Source organism: Phyllobates terribilis, unplaced genomic scaffold, assembly GCF_046119375.1.
Source record: "Phyllobates terribilis strain yellow unplaced genomic scaffold, ASM4611937v1 Scaffold_11__3_contigs__length_659146591, whole genome shotgun sequence".
In the NCBI taxonomy this organism is placed as follows: Eukaryota; Metazoa; Chordata; class Amphibia; order Anura; family Dendrobatidae; genus Phyllobates; species Phyllobates terribilis.
The window spans coordinates 163,822,390-163,840,666 of record NW_027362771.1 but is presented as its reverse complement, the minus strand read 5'-3'; the positions used below and the strand labels follow the sequence as shown (position 1 = coordinate 163,840,666).

Sequence of the window (18,277 nt, the reverse complement as noted above, 5' to 3'; positions counted from 1 at the left end):
GACTAGTCGTCCCACTCAGCACGTTATCACACCCATATGGACGTGATAACCTGATTTGCAAGAGCTGGTATCATCGCGTATGCGAGCGACTTTCTTTCTGAAGCTGGGTGTGCGCTTCTCGCCTTCAGAGGCATACTGCTCATGTCCGGAAGTAAACAGCTGACGTCCACGAAGGAGCCGAAGATCAGTCGCCAATTCGCTGTAAGCTCTGTTCTTCTGATGTCATTCTTCTTCTTTACTTCGGGACATGGATATAGAACAAATTACTTTCTCTAGTACTGGTGCCACTTCATTATACCAATTGGTGGAAGTCACCAGTTTTTTAGGGTGAGCTAATGACTGATGCCACAATGCCTGAGCGGTTCAACATTTTGGCCATTTTGACTCTCTGCTACGGTGGATTTTGCTTTGAAATATAGGTATGCACAGCAGCATAGAAATATCAAACATTTGACACAACTGCTAACATGAAAACCGTACAAACATATCTGTCCATTATGGGCTCATTAGTGAAAAATATTACATTTGTGATGTTTGCCATTTTTATGCCTAAAATTGAATCAAATGTAACCTCTGAACCATTTGCCAAACCAAGGTTGACAGATGGCTACCACCATATTTAGTGTGATTGGTGATTCTGATTTCTTATAGAAACACATATAATATAGGGACATTAACACTAATATTATTGTGACACATATGTGTGAGCTGTATTGTAGATGTCCATCTTCCCCTGCATTATACTGACCATGACAATGCCCTGCCTAAGCCATGAGTAGCTGTTACAAATGATATTTTTCTCCCTACAGGTTTTTACGTCACTCTTGTAGTCAATCGATGGTGGAATCAGTTTGTAAATCTTCCTTGGCCTGACCGACTCATGTTACTCATCTCCAGCAATGTGCATGGAAGAGATGAATATGGACGGTTACTTCGCAGGACACTTATGCGATATGTGAATCTTACATCGTTGCTTATTTTCCGCTCTGTTAGCACTGCCGTTTACAAAAGATTCCCAACCATGGACCATGTTGTGGAAGCAGGTATAAAAATATTCAATGCCCATGAAAGTAATGTCGAGTAGGTCATCTATTTTGTTATTTATAATGTGATTATAAAAGTTTTTTTTTAAATTATAGACATACGTATTGGGTCATAGGAAGGCAGCGAAGTCCCTCATACACATTAGACTAATGTCATCTGAGCCCACTGATATTGACGGGTTCAGCCAACCCTCTAATGTGTATGGGGGTATCAGCCAACTGATAGCTGGAGCCAAGGTTGGACTGGATTGCCTATCACTAGTGTTGAGCGATACCTTCCGATATCAGGAAATATCGTATCGGATTGGATCGGACCGATACCCAAAAAGTATCGGATATCGCCGATTCCGATACCGGAAACCAATGCAAGTCAATGGGACACAAATATCGGAATGAAAATAAACCCTTTCTTTCCTTGTAGGTTAATTCTACACCGGTACCCGACAATTTACAACAGAAAGAATAGAGCTTCACACATAGATTAGATAGATAGAAACATGTCAGTCACATATATATGAAGTACAGTGACAGTGTTGCTTACTGTACTTGTGATTTAGTGTAAAGGATTTATTTAAAAAAATAATAGTGTTTTCATGCACTGTCTCTTTAAAAAAGCCGGCCGGCAATTCAGCAGCGGTACCCGACAATTTATAACAGACAGAATAGAGCTTCACACATAGATTAGATAGATAGAAACATGTCAGTTACATATATATGAAGTACAGTGACAGTGTTGCTTACTGTACTTGTCATTTAGTGTAAAGGATTTATTTAAAAAAATAATAGTGTTTTCATGCACCGTCTCTTTAAAAAAGCCGGCCGGCAATTCAGCAGTGGTACCCGACAATTTAGAATAGAAGGAATAGAGAATCACACATAGATTAGATAGATAGAAACATGTCAGTCACATATATAAGAAGTACAGTGACAGTGTTGATTACTGTACTTGTCATTTAGTGTTAAAATAAAGGATTTATTTAAAAAAAAATTGGCGTGGGGTTCCCCTTAATTTTAGTCTGTAGCGGAGGTTAAGCAGACGGCTGGGGCAGATGTTTGAAGCCTGGGAAGGGGGTAATACCCACGGAGCTTCCCAGGCTACTTATATCAGCCCCCAGCTGAATACCTAGCCTTTACTAGCTATTAAAATGGGGGACCCCCCAAAAAAATGACGTGGGGTCCCCCCTAATTTAATAGCTAGCAAAGGCTAGGCAGACAGCTGGGGGCTGATATTAATAGCCCAGGAAGGGTGCCATGAATATTGGCCCCCTCCCAGGCTAGAAACACCAGCCGTCAGCCGCCCCAGAAATGGCGCATCCATAGGATGCGCCAAGTCTGGCACTTAGCCTCGCTCTTCCCACTGCCCTGTAGCGGTGGCAGTGGGGTAATAGGGTTCGGGTTGATGTCAGCTTATAATGCCAGCTGACATCAAGCCCAGGTTAGTAATGGAGAGGCGTCTATAAGACACCCCCATTACTAACCCCATAGTCAAAGTTAAAAAAAACCCACAAACACCCAGAATAAAGTCCTTTAATTGAAATAAACACACAATTCTTTATTGTTCTAAATTAAACCATACTACCATCACGCCCATTCCAGCTGAAGCCAACGATCTCCTGCAATAAAAGAAAAATAATAAAGCAACATCATCCTTACCTTCCCATGGTTCCCAGGACAGCTTCAGCTCTGCTACATCGAGATGACAGGCTGGACCGCAGGAGAACGCTGCCATCCAGCCTGTCATCCCGCAGACACTGAGAAGCGCAGGCTTGCTTGCGCTCCTCAGTGTCTCTCTGTGACGGCATAAAGATGAGCCGAGGTCATGTCCAATGAACTCAGCTCACCTCATTCACGTCACTGACAGCGTGGGAAAATTCTCACGCTGAAGCGCTGAGTGCAGGAGAATTTTCCCACGCTGTCAGTGACTTGCATGAGGTGAGTTCATGTCCAATGATCTCAGCTCACCTCATGCACGTCACTGACAGCGTGGGAGAATTCTCACGCTGAAGCGCTGAGTGCAGGAGAATTTTCCCACTCTGTCAGTGACGTGCATGAGGTGAGCCGAGTTCATTGGACATGACCTCGGCTCATCTTTATGCCGTCACAGCGAGACACTGAGGAGAGCAAGCAAGCCTGCGCTTCTCAGTGTCTGCGGGATGACAGGCTGGATGGCGGCGTTCTCCTGCGGTCCAGCCTGTCATCTCGATGTAGCAGAGCTGAAGCTGTCCTGGGAACCATGGAAAGGTAAGGATGATGTTGGTTTATTATTTTTCTTTTATTGCAGGAGATCATTGGCTTCAGCTGGAATGGGCGTGATGGTAAGTATGGTTTAATTTAGAACAATAAAGAATTGTGTGTTTATTTCAATTAAAGGACTTTATTCTGGGTGTTTGTGGTTTTATTTAAATACTTTACTAGAAATTCATGGTGGTCATGTCTAATATTGGCGTGACCCCATGAATTTCGGGCTTAGGGCCAGCTGATAATGCCAAGCTGGCCTTAACCCCTTTATTACCCAGTGAGCCATCGCACCAGGGCCCTGGATGAGTTGGGTACAGCGCCAGAAGATGGCGCTTCTATGAACGCGCCATTTTCCGGGGTGGCTGCGGACTGCAATTTGCAGCGGGGGGAGCCCAGAAAGCTTGGGCCTCCCTGCGCTGCAGATTCCAGCCCCCAGCTGCCTAGTTGTACCTGGCTGGACACAAAAATAGGGCGAAGCCCCACGTATTTTTTTTTTTTATTATTTCATGAAATTCATGAAATAATTAAGAAAAAAAGGGCTTCGCTATATTGTTGTGTCCGGCCAGGAACAAATAGGCAGCTGGTGGTTGGGGGCAGCCCGTTCCTGCCTGCTGTACCTGGCTGGACACAAATATAGGGCGAAGCCCCACATCAATTTTTTTTTAATTATTTCATGAATTTCATGAAATAATTTAAAAAAAAAATACATGGAGCCTCCCTATTTGTGTGTCCAGCCAGGTACAACTAGGCAGCTGGGGGCTGGAATCTGCAGCGCAGGGAGGCCCAAGCTTTCTTTTCCCCCCCGGTGCAAATTCCAGTCCGCAGTCACCCCGGAAAATGGCGCATTCATAGAAGCTGGATGCTGTACCTGGCTGGCATACAAAAATATGGCAAAGCCCACGTCAAAATTTTTGGGAAAAATTAATTAAAAAATAAATAATAATTTAGGGACTGCATCTTTATTAACTCCTCAAATGTCATTTAGTGTTAAAATAAAGGATTTATTTTAAAAAAAATTGGCGTGGGATCCCCCATAATTTTAGGCTCTAGCGGAGGTTAAGCAGACGGCTGGGGCAGATGTTTGAAGCCTGGGAAGTGGGTAATACCCACGGAGCTTCCCAGACTACTAATATCAGCCCCCAGCTGAATACCTAGCCTTTACTAGCTATTAAAATGGGGGACCCCCCAAAAAAAATGACATGGGGTCCCCCCTATTTTAATAGCTAGCAAAGGCTAGGCAGACAGCTGGGGGCTGATATTAATAGCCCAGGAAGGGTGCCATGAATATTGGCCCCCTCCCAGGCTAGAAACACCAGTCGTCAGCCGCCCCAGAAATGGCGCATCCATAGGATGTGCCAATTCTGGCACTTAGCCTCGCTCTTCCACGCTGCCCTGGTGCGGTGGCAGGGGGTAATAGTGCTGGGGTTCATGTCAGCGCCAGCAGCTATGAAGCCCAGGTTAGTAATGATGGGCATCTATAAGACACCCCCATTACTAACCTACAAAGTGTTAAAAAGAAAAAACACACACTACACCCAGAAAAAAATAATTTATTTGAAATAAAACACACCATTTTATTTAATTCTTAATTTACTAAAAAAAAAATAGTTACCTGTCCACGTTCCTGCGCTGATCTCCCATGCACAGCTGTCACATCTGGAGATGGTGACAGCTGTGCATGGCTGCTGTAAGCTCACGCTGCCGGGAACACGTCCGCTCCCGGCAGCGGGAGCCCCTGACTGAGGTCACCGGAGTGCATTCAGGCAGCGCAGCTCCGGAGACCTCCTTTACGGCACTGCTGTACCGTGGGAATTTCTCACGATACAGCGGGGCCGTAAAGCAGCTAACCGGAGCAGCGCTGCCTGAACTCCGGCGAACCCGCTTATGCTGTCATTCTAGCGGCGGCAGCGGTTCAGAGCGGTCACATTCTATGTGGCTGCTCTAAACTGGAGATCATCGTGGGACACTCGTGGACTACTACGGAGGGGTAAGGATAAGGTTGTGGTTTATTATTTTATATTTTATTACAGGAGATCGATGGCTTCGGGGAATTAGGTGTCTAGGTGAGTATAGGTGTAGTTTTTTATTTTTTACTTTATTTTAGGTGGCGATCGGCAGGGACAGGTAATGTATGAACTAATTTATTTTAGGTAACCACTGGCCACCAATGACATGTATTTAAAATTTATTGGGGACACAGTAGGGCAATTTATATAGCAGGATCAGGCTGATGGGAACTACTGCTCCCATCGAGCTGATCCTGCTGGCACGAGTGGACGGGGGACAGACATAGGCCGATGGGAGTAGTAGTGTCACATCGGCCTATGTCTGCCTGCACGCACACACCCGCACACATCGCACAGACACCGCGCACACTCGCAGACATCGCACAGACACCGCGCACACTCGCAGACATCGCACAGACACCGCGCACACTCGCAGACATCGCACAGACACCGTGCACACCCGCAGACATCGCACAGACCCGCAGACATCGCGCAGATACCCCGCACACACTCGCAGACACACGCACAGACACCCCGCACACACCAATCATGACGGGCTGATGGTCTGGGAGGTGAGGCTGACCTGTGCGGCCGTGGGAAAGTTCATGTGAGTTCATGCAATGCAGTCAAGCATGAACTCACATGAACCCTCTGAGGGCACCGCGGCTACTTCAAATGAACAGCTGATCAGCATCACCTGATACCTCAGCTGTTCATTTGAAATAACCGGCGGGAAAGCGCAGCACAGAACGGGAAAGCCGCGGTGAAGTCTTTTCACTGCCGGCTTCCCCGCCCGGGTCCTTCGCTCCCCGCTCCTTGGTGCTGTGCTCCCCGCCCGGTCCTAACTTACGATCAGGATGGGAGGTGGCGAGGGGAGCGGAGGATCGGGGTGGGAGGCTGCGGGGAAGCAGTATGGGGCTGTGTGATTGTTTAAAAGCCGGCGGCTTTTTACCGCCCGCCGGCTTTTAAACGATCAGGAGAATTCTCCCACGCTGGGATGGCATTCTGATGACAGGCTGGATCTCAGCTGAGCGCTGCCATCCAGCTTGTCATACTTCAGAGACACTGCAGAGCGCAGGCATTATGGGAACTTCCGATTCCGGTATTCGATATTCTAAAAGTATCGGAATTAAGTATCGGATTCCGATACCGCGAATATCGGCCGATACCCGATATTTCAGTATCGGAATGCTCAACACTACCTATCACCCAAAAGTAGAATTGACTCTAGGGGCCCACACTACAGCTATATACAAATAATTCTAGGTGTTATCCCATTAGTGAAGAGTGTCAACTGTAAAATACTAGTGGTTCCTACACATCTACTGTGCTCACGCCATAACTGTGATGTATAATTACAGTACTTTGCATTGAAGGGGTTCTTTATTGAAAACAAGTAATTATATGCCCTCAGTTATTGATCGGTGGAGGTCTGCTCCATTTATACTCTATGGGGCTGCCAGAAAAAGCCAAGTAAATTGTTTGGCAGCCACATGGGGAATGAATAGAGCAATGGTTGAATATAATGCGGTATTCTAACCTTTTTTTCACTGAAGAAACCCTTTAAGTGCATCTCTGCCACTGTGTAATAGTATGTCACAGCACAGCGAGGGATTCAACTTCCAAATAAAAGTAACCTGATAGGTTCCCCATGTCCCACTAACCAGCCCTAAGTCTTTATCCCACTTTTTCTACTGCTTTAAAAAAAACATTTATTTTGTTTTCTGTTTAAGTAATCTCAATAAAATCGGTTATTTGATTTGGCCAGGTATATGCAAATCAGTGGGCGACTACTTGGGGGGGTGTTTCTTTCCCAGACTAATCGTTCCACTAATCATGTTATCTCACTCTTGTGGATGTCAGTCATATGATATGCAAAAGTGGTGTGACCATCAGCTCTTTGAAAATCTCTGTCTCCCTCAAAAAGAGCAATAAGCCTGGTGTACACACCTCAGTTTCATCGGTGCCCTTCACATGTCCAGAGAGGCAGCGTTGATGTAGGACACAGCGAACGAGCTTTGAGATTTGAGGAGTTGGCGGTAACCTTTTATGCCTTTATACAGAACACTGAAAATTGTGGCCTCATGTGTAAAAAACGGGGGCATTGTTAATGCATGGGGCTATAATGAGGTTGTTAATATCAGGCCACAATGAGGGTATTTTTAATGTTTGAGGCCACAAAGTGGGCATTTCTAATATATGAGGCTACAAGGGGGTTATTGTTTATGTGTGGGGCCGCAATGCGGGCATTGTTAATGTATGAGGTCACAATGGGGGCATTGTTAATATATGAGGCCACAATGGAGGCATTGTTAATTTTTGGGGCCACAAAGGGGGAATTGTTAATATGGCCCATACATTATTAAAGTTCCTCAATATAGTATAATGTACCACATTCTGGCCCTCATTATAGTAATAATATCTTGCTCTGTCACCCCCATACAGTACACTGTTCCCCTCTGTGGCCCACATACAGTATAATCTCCTTCACTGTGCCCCCATACAATATAATGCCTCCACTTGGGCCACCATGTAGTATAATGTACCCCTCTCTGGTCCTCATGTAGTATGTCTCCTTCTTTGGATCTGTGTAGTATTATGTCACCCTCTTTGATCCCAGACAATACCCCCCTTCTTGGGCCCCCATGAAATATAATATCCCCCTATCTAGCCCCCATATTGTATAATCTCCTACTCTCTGGTGCTCATGGAAATGAAAGAAAATTGTTCTATACACCTCTCCCTGGTCCCATGACGAGTAGCTCCTTCTTCTTGCTCCACCACATGCATGTCACAGGTGGTGCAATGCAGTGACGTTATTTTGGTGCATCATCTGCAACGTCATCTGCTGCTGGTGGCGTGTGTAGATAATGTGGAGCAGGGAGTCAGTGTCCTCTGCTCTGCAATACTTATCAACTGGATGTGCGCCCCAGGACGCACACCCAGCTGAAACTAGTGGTGGCACTGGCGGATTGCTGATCACTTTGTTCTTCCGGAGATGAGCGCTGTCAGAGATGTCTGTCGGCTGTTTTCTCATAGTGAACACATAAGTGCTCGGCTGCACGAGCAGTCCTTTGTATGGGGGAGAGGGCTTTCAGCCGAATGATCGCCCAAAGCATCGTTTGGCACACATCCATCTAATGTGTATAGACAGCTTAAGAAATAAGGGTAGCATCATTTTCTTCAAATAATGAAGATAAAAGGGTATTCCTATCTTATACATTTATGGAATATTCACAAGATATTGTACTGTAGATGTGGGTCCCACCAATGGGACTAGCATCTTTATCCAGAACGGGGCCTGATGGCAGCCAATGTCAATAGAGATGTGATCGAATTTCCCATTCATTTGTAACAATACTTATAATTGTATAAGATTTTATATAACTCTCTCTGCACTAATAACCTATTCCTTGTCAATGTCCATAGATTTGTATGATTCTTTCTGAACAGGATTTATGACATCAGATGAAAGAAAACTATTTGACAATCTCAAATCTCCTCATCTTAAATACTGGGTACCAGTCGTTTGGTTTGGAAATTTAGCATCAAAGGCCAGGACCGAAGGGAGGATACGTGATAGCGTTGATCTGCAAATAATGTTAAATGTGAGTACAGAATATTCTAGACACTTTCCTATAATGGGATCCATTCTGTTTTGGGGGGGAAAAATATTCTATAAAGCGTGGGCTGACAAATAACTGTTAGAACACTTTGTTAAGATAAAAATCAAGTACTTTGTTTACAGAATCAGAAGCATTGACTTGGTTTTGACTTAGGCTATGTGCCCACAATGCAGAAATGCTTCGGATTTTTCCTGAGCGTTTCTGCATCTACCTGGCAGAAAAAATGCATGCGGATTTTACATGCGTTTTTTCAGCCAGGGACAAGCGTTTGTCACGCATTTTGCACATGCGATTTCGCATGCGGGTTGTTAAGTGCTTTCCAAGCGATTTTAGCATCACTTGGAAAAGTGCTTGACAACTTGGTCACACTATATAAATCCATGCAACTGGCATGGACTTTATCTAGTGTGACCAAGTTAGTTAAAAAAAAGAATAAAAATGGTAAGAAATAAAAAAAACCATTATACTCACCTTCCGATGGCCCCCGGTCTCCTTCTCCGGTCTCCCCGGTAGCTCGCGGTGGTGTAAAAGGACCTTCCATGACGTCATTTGTCATGTGACAGGTCACGCGACCGCCGACATTAGCGGTCACGTGACCCGTCACATGACTAAATGACGTAATGAAAGGTCCTTTTAGACCATCGCGAGCCACCGGGGAGCAAGGATGCATCACTAAGGAGACCGGGGGCCATCAGAAGGTAAGTATAATGTTTTTTTTTATTTTAAATTCTTTTTTTTACAGGTACTATGGTACCCGGGTCTGGAGGAGAGTCTCCTCTTCTCCAGACCTGGGTACCATACGCACATTGAATCGCTTAATATCCGCATGTGCACATGTAGTTATGCAGATATTAAGCGATTCAGTGCAAGTCAATGGCGGCAAAAACGTCGCGCTTACGCAAAATAATTGGTAGTGCTGCGGATTTTTCCGCAATGATAATCCGCAGCGGAAATTTCTGCAGCATGTGCACAGCGCATGCGGATTATCATTGGGGAACATGGCAGACCTTCTACCAAGTGTTTTTTAAGCGTTTCTGCCACGGAATTGCCGCTGCGGAAGCGCTTAAAAAACGCATAGTGGGCACACAGCCTTAGGCAGTTTAAACTGGCCATACACATTAGCCAAACGATGCTTTGGCCAATCGTTTGGCTGACAGGCTTCTCAGCCGACTCTCCCATGCACAAGAGTGGACAGTCGCTCCTGTGTTCTCCTAGAAAGCTTTAGACTGACACATCGCATTATCTCTGGGAGAACAATGAGATCGACAGTCCAAAATTGGACATGCACAATCGACATCTTCCCAGACCATCAGTTAGCCAGTGCCCCTATACACATTAGACTGTCCTCCGACCCTATCAATATTGACGTGTCCGGCCGACATTAGTTTGATGTGTTTGGGGGCCTTAAGCCTTCAGTATGTTGAATTCTTCATACAAATACATATACAGTAGATGCATGCTTATTAACACAGTTCCACTTCACTTGGGGGTTATAAATATGTTATTTATTTTAGGAGATGAACAGGTATAGGTCCTGGTGTGGTCTCCTCTTTGGTTATGATTGGGTTGGTATTCCTCTGGTGTATACGCAGGTACTTATATTTTTTTTAGAATTATATTTTTCATTTACTGAAATACTAGAATTTGTGAAAATTGACCAGGAACCTACATGTTTTATTTTCCAGGTAGTAACACTGGCTGTGTATACGTTCTTTTTTGCTTGCATAATTGGACGACAGTTCTTAGACCCTAAGCAAGCGTACACAGGACATGATCTGGATCTTTACGTTCCTGTATTCACTCTCCTACAGTTCTTTTTCTATGCAGGCTGGTTAAAGGTAAAACTTTCTAAATAAAGAGTTCCCAGCAAAATAATTACAGTGCATCGATTTGTGAAAACATACGGATAGGTACATAACATCAAGCGTTTGTGGTAAGAAATATATGTTTTACTAAGACAAGTCTGTTTTGGTTGTTCCATACAGGTGGCTGAACAACTCATTAACCCTTTTGGTGAAGATGATGATGATTTTGAGACTAACTGGTGCATTGATAGAAATCTACAGGTTAGTTGATGCAAATTGTATTTTTAGTAATAATTTGAGCAACAAAAATTTCCACAATTTTTTGTCATGTCCATTATCCAAGGGGTAGCATTTCTCCTTGTGGAGAGTGACATGTTAAGCATGTCACGATGAGGAGACTTTTAAGCCGCAATGCTCCTCTGGGAAATATGCAAATGGTCTATTCCAAGAGGAAGAGGACTAGAACTCTAGTGCCACCTACAGTAGCCACAAAGTAGCAATCCTAAAAGTCAATAGTGACCCTTTAACGAGCCTTATTACATGACTTAGGATATAAGAACCAGAAACTCAATTTGCAGACACTGTGTTTTGGGGTACTGCCCCTCGTCAGTGCAAAGTGTGAGTTCTGGTTTGGCTGGGTGAGAGGCGTCAGACCGGTATCCAAGGGGTAAGAAATGTTACCCCTTGGATACCGGTCTGACACCTCTCATCCAGCCAAACAAGAACTCACACTTTGTGTTTCGTGGTACTGCCCCTCGTCAGTGCAGTGTCAGCAAATTGAGTTTCTGGTTCTGGCTTATATCCTAAATCATGTGATAAGGCTCGTTAAAGGGTCACTATTGACTTTTAGGATTGCTACTTCCTGTAGGTGGCACTAGAGTTCTAGTCTTCTTCCTCTCTGAAGAGACAATTTGTCATGTCCATAAAATTCACTGCTGCTCTGGGGACCTATGTAAAACTATGGCACAGTAGCGTCTTCAAGGAACTTGTGAGGTTTTCCTTGTATTTTGACAAGATTTGACCAAGTACTGTCTCTTCCTTGTGCTTAAAAACCCTATTAATCCTATATGCTAGTGTGTATGTGTGGCATGTATGTGTGTGTCAAATACAGAGGATTAGTCAGTGAGTCCTACTGAGAACTGATGTGTAGGATTACGGTCTAAGTACAGCATTGTGAAATAGGTTTAAGTTATATTGATAGTTACAAGTTCTACAATAGACCGGTATGTATATCTTGTTCCTAGGTTTCCCTTATGGCTGTAGACGAAATGTATATGAACTTACCTAAGCTGAACAGAGATATCTATTGGAATGATTCTGATGTCCGGCCACCATACACACTTGCAGCTGCTGACTACTGTATTCCTTCATTTTTGGGATCAACAGTTCATATGGGGTAATTATCATTATCAAGTCTTTAATGAGTCATATATTTGTCAAAATTATATTCCTACCAACTTCTTTATAAACTTAGGAGGTGCTCCGATGCTCATGTTTTAGCACATTTCAATACTGTATGTTTCTTTTTATCAGTATCTATAAAAATGTATTTTGACATACCATGTGTATGAGTTTCAATATATGTGTGTCCCATGATACAAGAACAATCGACTAAGTGGTAGTATGTAAATCTCAGCTTCTGATTTGTAGTGGAACCATCCTGTAAACCAGTAGCTGGCACAGTCAGAAGAGGGCCCCTGTGAAAGAACAATAAATGAGCCCTTTGTAGTCCAATAGCTCTTCAATATGCTCAATTCTACCTACTTTGGAGGTGGTTGTGGGCCCCCTTATCCCTTAGGCCCCTGTGCAGCTGCACAGGTTGCACCAATGGTATGTCCACCCCTGTTGTAAACCATTACAGCTTGAAATGAACGTGCTATAGTACAGAAACATAAATCCTGCCATTCTAAGTACCTTAAATTATATCCTTATTTACAATTCGTGTACTCACTGACACATGACATTACATTAGTCCCTTAATATTTTATTGTGTTATTGATGAAGGAGTGGCTATAGGGCAGGGGTGGGGAATCTTTTATCCGCCAAGGACCATTTGGATATTTATACCATCTATGGTAGATCGACTCACTCAGCTTCTTAAAGAGGCAGATACAGGAACTGTTTCTATTTAAAGTGCAGCTGATTTATTGCAATCTACATAAATCACGTCGCCAGAAAACTTAAATACAGCCTTTGTCCGGCAGAATGGTAAACATAAAATAACAAGTCCATACAATAGTGCTGGTTAGCCCACCTGGCTTAAAGTCCAGCTTTAACAAAGGGATTCACACCAGGAGACCTGCAATCTCCATACATCCAGCATGTCTGAAACGAACAGCTCAGAGCTTTCACCTCCAGGTCCTCCCCACACTCAATGCTCTGAAAGGCTGTGAATTTATCCTCTGAGTTCTTCCCTCTCTACAGGTGTTCAATCAGCACCAAGATTGCTGCTTAACCCACTCGTGTGCTGGAACCTTTTTCCTATGTACAATTACTGCAGCTATTAATCTCAGTGCTACATATCTCCCCTCCAGTACTTTGGCTGTAACTTTGGCACATATTCCCCCCTCTACCCAATGCTGTAGGTTTTTGGCACCTTCAGTCACCAAATAGGGGAGTCTAAACTGGCATCTGCATTACTGTGCAGCTTCCCAGGCCTGTGTTTACATGAAAGATGAAGTCCTGTAGCCCAGGTATTTTCCCTTCTTTTTCCCGATGGCAAACTCTTCTGGGTTTATGGTAAACCCCCCTTTCCTCCACACATACAGCACGAGCTGGACCTTCTGCAGATGATTTCCCCAATCTGGGCTGAATATCACCAAGGTAAGCAGCTGCTTACTTTTTGTAAGGAGCAAAGATCTAGTCTGTGGCCTTCCGGAAAGTAGCTGGGTCTCTTTGCAGGCTCAATGGGCTTCTGGTGTACTGGAAGCAACCATCAGGTGTAAAAGAGGTCATCTTCTTCGCACTTGGAGAGAAGAGAATTTGCCAGTAACTCTTCATTACGTCCAGGGAGGTGATGTATCTAGCTGACCCTAGCTTCGATATGAGCTTGTTGCGGGGTATCGGGTACGCGTAATTTTTAACCCCTTCCATCGAAATCACCTTGCTGCGGACTTCGGGGATTCTACGTGGCTTTTGGTTCACCTGCACATGTGGTCCCTTAAGATTTCCTTGTTCATCAACCTGCGTACGTCTTGGTAACTCTGAAAACAGGTCCTGGTTCCGCTGAAGACGTTCTCGGCACTGTTGTTTCTGGGATGGTGACAGTGTCTCTGCCACAGGGACACGATTAGTGTCGCCTTCTGGTTTGTCCAGCTCACATGGAGTTTCAACTTGGTTTCTCTGTTGCCCAGCCTTGACGGAAAGCGGCATGAGAGGTTTTTGGAATAGAGAGGTATTAGCGGTTAGCTGGCAGGTGGGACAGGACTTGCAATATTTTAGGATTTCATGGTGACATCTGGGCCAATAGTACCTTTGCATGACTTGTTGCTGAGTTTTGTCCACCCCCAGATGGCCCCCCAAGACATGTGAATGGGCCCTCTCCAACACCCTTTGTCTATAGGGTCCTCGAGCCAATAATTGCTCCACTATCTCCTCCCTCACCTTAGTGACCCGGTACAATAAGTTCCCACTCAACATGAAATAGGGAAACCTGGTGTCAGCCCCTGTGCTATGCCATTGATGATAGTTACCTTATTGAATGCCTCCTTTAGAGTTAGGTCCCTATGTTGGGTGAACCTAAAATTTTCTCTGGTCACCCCTATCTCAGGAATGTCTGCCTCAGGGGATACTACCATATCCTCTTCACCCAGTACACAGAAGGGAAACTCGTCAGACTCTGAGATTGGTAGGACTATTTTAGGGCCAACCCGTTTCTTACTAGAGCAATTGAGGTCTCGGCCCCTCCCCCACAAATCCCAAAACAACACAAAGTCCCGACCTATGATAATTGAGTACAACAAATCCTGGACCACGCCGACCTCATAGGACTCAGTACCTTGGGCCGTCTCAATGACCACTCTGGCCACCGGATAGTTTTTAGCATCCCCATGACTGCAGCAGACGCCAACCTTCTTCCCAGGGATCAATTGGAGAGGGAGTGTGTGCCTCACAAGGGTCACCAAACTCCCTGAGTCTAGTAGTCCAGTCATTTGCAGGCCATTCACTTTGACAGGACAAGTTTGAGGCCCCTTGCCGGGTGAACAGTCCACGCTGCAAGAAGGATATGCGTAGAATGAACACCGGCTTCCATTTGCTCGGTGGTCAGGGGACAATGGGCAGCTATATGACCTAGGCCGTGACATCTTCAGCAAATTACATCCCCCGAAGAGGGCCTTGGCGTGACCTCTGCCACCCCCTTGGACTTTGTACGCCCCACCACCTGTTTGACCTCCACCCCCAGAATGGAATGGGTTGCCTCCCCACAAACCCGTCGACCCTCTGATACCTTTCGACCAGTCCGACCAAGTCATTGGCGTTCTGAGGATCTCCCTGGTCAACCCAAGTCTGCATCGGGCTTAGAAGGGAGTGCACGAACCGGTCCATTACAATTAGCTCCACCATCTGTGCTGGGGTAGAGGACTCTAATGGCTGTAACCACTTTTGGACACGGTGCAGCAGATCAAACATTTGGGAGTGAGGGGGTTTGTCATGGTGAAATGCCCAGTGGTGGACGCTTTGTGCCATGACAGACATTGTCACCCCTAAGCGCGCCAAAATTTCTGTTTTAAATTTTTCATATTCTTTGGCATCCTGTAAGGCCAAATCATAGTAGGCCTTTTGTGGCTCCCCCATTAAGTATGGTGGCAGGAATTCCGCCCACTGCTCTGGCAGGAGTTTCTATCGGCAACTCTTTCAAAAACAGTTAAAAAGGCCTCTATATCGTTACCTGAGGTCATCTTCTGAAAGACTCTCCTCACCACCTTCTGGACAGAGAAATCATCAGCTGAAATTGGAGTTGAAGCCGCTGTAATGCCACGAACCGCCTCTGTGAGTAAATCAATCTGCTACTGCTGTTGTCGACTCTGTTGCTGGTATTGTTGGAGCTGCTGCTGGCGCTGTTGCTGCTGCTGCAGCTGTTACATAAGCAGCTTACTTGTCTTCTGTTGTGCCAGCTGTTGCTGCTGCAGCTGTTCCTGATGCTTCTGCCATTGTTGCTGTTGGAGTTGCTGCTGCTCCCGATACTGCTGCAGCTGTTGCATATGCTGCTGGTGTGGGCTTTGAACCAGGTGCTTGATCAGCTCCTCCTTTTTGTCTGACCGCTGTTCAATGCTCATAACCGCCTTCGCCCAGGACATGCAGTTTGTCCACAGCCGTCACACTCGGCTTCTTAAAGAGGCAGACACAGGAACCGTTTCTATTTAAAGTGCAGCTGGTTTATTGCAATCTTCATAAATCACGTTGCCAGAAAACGTAAATGCAGCCTTTGTCCGGCAGAAGAGTAAACATAAAATAACAAGTCCATACAATACTGCTGGTTAGCCCACCTGGCTTAAAGTCCAACTTCTATGTCCTTTAGCAAAGGGATTCAAACTAGGAGACCTGCAATCTCCATATATCCAGCTTGTGTGAAACAAACAGCTCAGAGCTTTCACCTCCAGGCCCATCCTACTTTCAATGCTCTGAAAGTCTGTGAATTTTTCCTCTGAGTTCCTCCCTCTCTACAGGTATTCAATCACCGCAGCACCAAGATGGCTGCTTAACCCACTAATGTGCTGAAACCTTTTTCCTATGTACAATTACTGCAGCTATTAATCTCAGTGCTATATATCTCCCCTCCAGTACTTTGCCAGTGACTTTGTCACACATCCTTCGGGTACAAATAGCGCACTAACTCCGCCCACAAAGTAGGTCCTGACGCTGGAACTGGTGTCAGGACGTAATCTTTCATTGTACGCGCCTCAGCGCTCAGTAGTGAATGCTGTGTGCCTGTGCTCACAGAGCAAGAAGAAATTAATGGGCCTGCGGCCTAAGCACTGTGGTCCCTGGGAATCTGCCTTGGAGCCGGAGAAAATGTTATCGAGAGCCGTAAACCGCCCACTGGCCTGAGGTACCCCACCCCTGCTGTAGCTCTGTATAACCCCGCCCACACAACTGATTGGCAGCTTTCTGTATACACTGTGCATAGGTATAAAGCTGTCAATGAGTGGAGGGGGAAGGGTTATACAGAGCTGAAAAATATGGAGGACTAGATAGCAGCAGGTTTACTAGTCTTCTAGTGATAATCTCCTGCTGATAAAACATTAATTTTATCAAAATTACACCTAGCAAGTGATACATCGCTGGAATCAGGGTCTCTGCCCCTACATCATGTTGCTCTCGGGTTCGGTGGAAAAACCTGTTGACAGATTCTCTTTTTGACAACTCTGTCTATATGCCCTATTACGGGATACAGTGGTGGCCAAAAGTATTTGCACCCCTGCAATTCTGTCAGATAATAATCAGTTTCTTCCTGAAAATGATTCCAATCACAAATTCTTTGGTATTATTATCTTCATTTAATTTGTCTTCAATGAAAAAACACAAAAAGAATTGTCCTAAAGCCAAATTGGATATAATTCCACACCAAACCTAAAAAAGGAGGTGGACAAGAGTATTTGCACTGTTTGAAAAATCATATGATGCTTCTCTAATTCGTGTAATTAACAGCACCTGTAACTTACCTGTGGCACCTAACAGATGTTGGCAATAACTAAATCACACTTGCAGCCAGTTAACATGGATTAAAGTTGACTCAACCTCTGCCCTGTGTCCTTGTGTGTACCACATTGAGCATGGAGAAAAGAAAGAAGACCAAAGAACTGTCTGAGGACTTGAGAAACCAAATTGTGAGGAAGCATTAGCAATCTCAAGGCTACAAGTCCATCTCCAAAGACCTGAATGTTCCTGTGTCTTCCGTGCGCAGTGTCATCAAGAAGTTTAAAGCCCATGGCACTGTGGCTAACCTCCCTAGATGTGGACGGAAAAGAAAAATTGACGAGAGATTTCAACGCGAGATTGTGCGGATGGTGGATAAAGAACCTCGACTAACATCCAAACAAGTTCAAGCTGCCCTGCAGTCTGAGGGTACAACAGTGTCAACCCGTACTATCCATCGGCGTCTGAATGAAAAGGGACTATATGGTAGGATACCCAGGAAGACCCCACTTTTTACCCCGAGACATAAAAAAGCCAGGCTGGAGTTTGCCAAAACTTACCTGAGAAAGCCTAAAACGTTTTGGAAGAATGTTCTCTGGTCAGATGAGACAAAAGTAGAGCTTTTTGGGAAAAAGCATCAACATAGAGTGTACAGGAAAAAAAAAGAGACATTCAAAGAAAAGAACACGGTCCCTACAGTCAAACATGGCGGAGGTTCCCTGATGTTTTGGGGTTGCGTTGCTGCCTCTGGCCCTGGACTGCTTGACCGTGTGCATGGCATTATGAAGTCTGAAGACTACCAACAAATTTTGCAGCATAATGTAGGGCCCAGTGTGAGAAAGCTGGGTCTCCCTCAGAGGTCATGGGTCTTCCAGCAGGACAATGACCCAAAACACACTTCCAAAAGCACTATAAAATGGTTT

The 18,277-nt window shown here is 45.0% G+C and overlaps 1 protein-coding gene across 1 annotated transcript in view; it reads left to right on the top strand.

Moving 5' to 3' along the window:
- The window catches only part of BEST3 (bestrophin 3), a 134,155-nt gene that overhangs the window by 103,182 nt on the left and 12,696 nt on the right, over positions 1-18,277 (top strand). The window contains exons 4-9 of the mRNA XM_073650696.1: positions 810-1,043; positions 8,741-8,895; positions 10,428-10,505; positions 10,599-10,751; positions 10,899-10,979; positions 11,963-12,114. Coding sequence (XP_073506797.1) covers positions 810-1,043; positions 8,741-8,895; positions 10,428-10,505; positions 10,599-10,751; positions 10,899-10,979; positions 11,963-12,114 — 853 coding nt within the window. The remainder of the gene's footprint in view (positions 1-809; positions 1,044-8,740; positions 8,896-10,427; positions 10,506-10,598; positions 10,752-10,898; positions 10,980-11,962; positions 12,115-18,277) is intronic.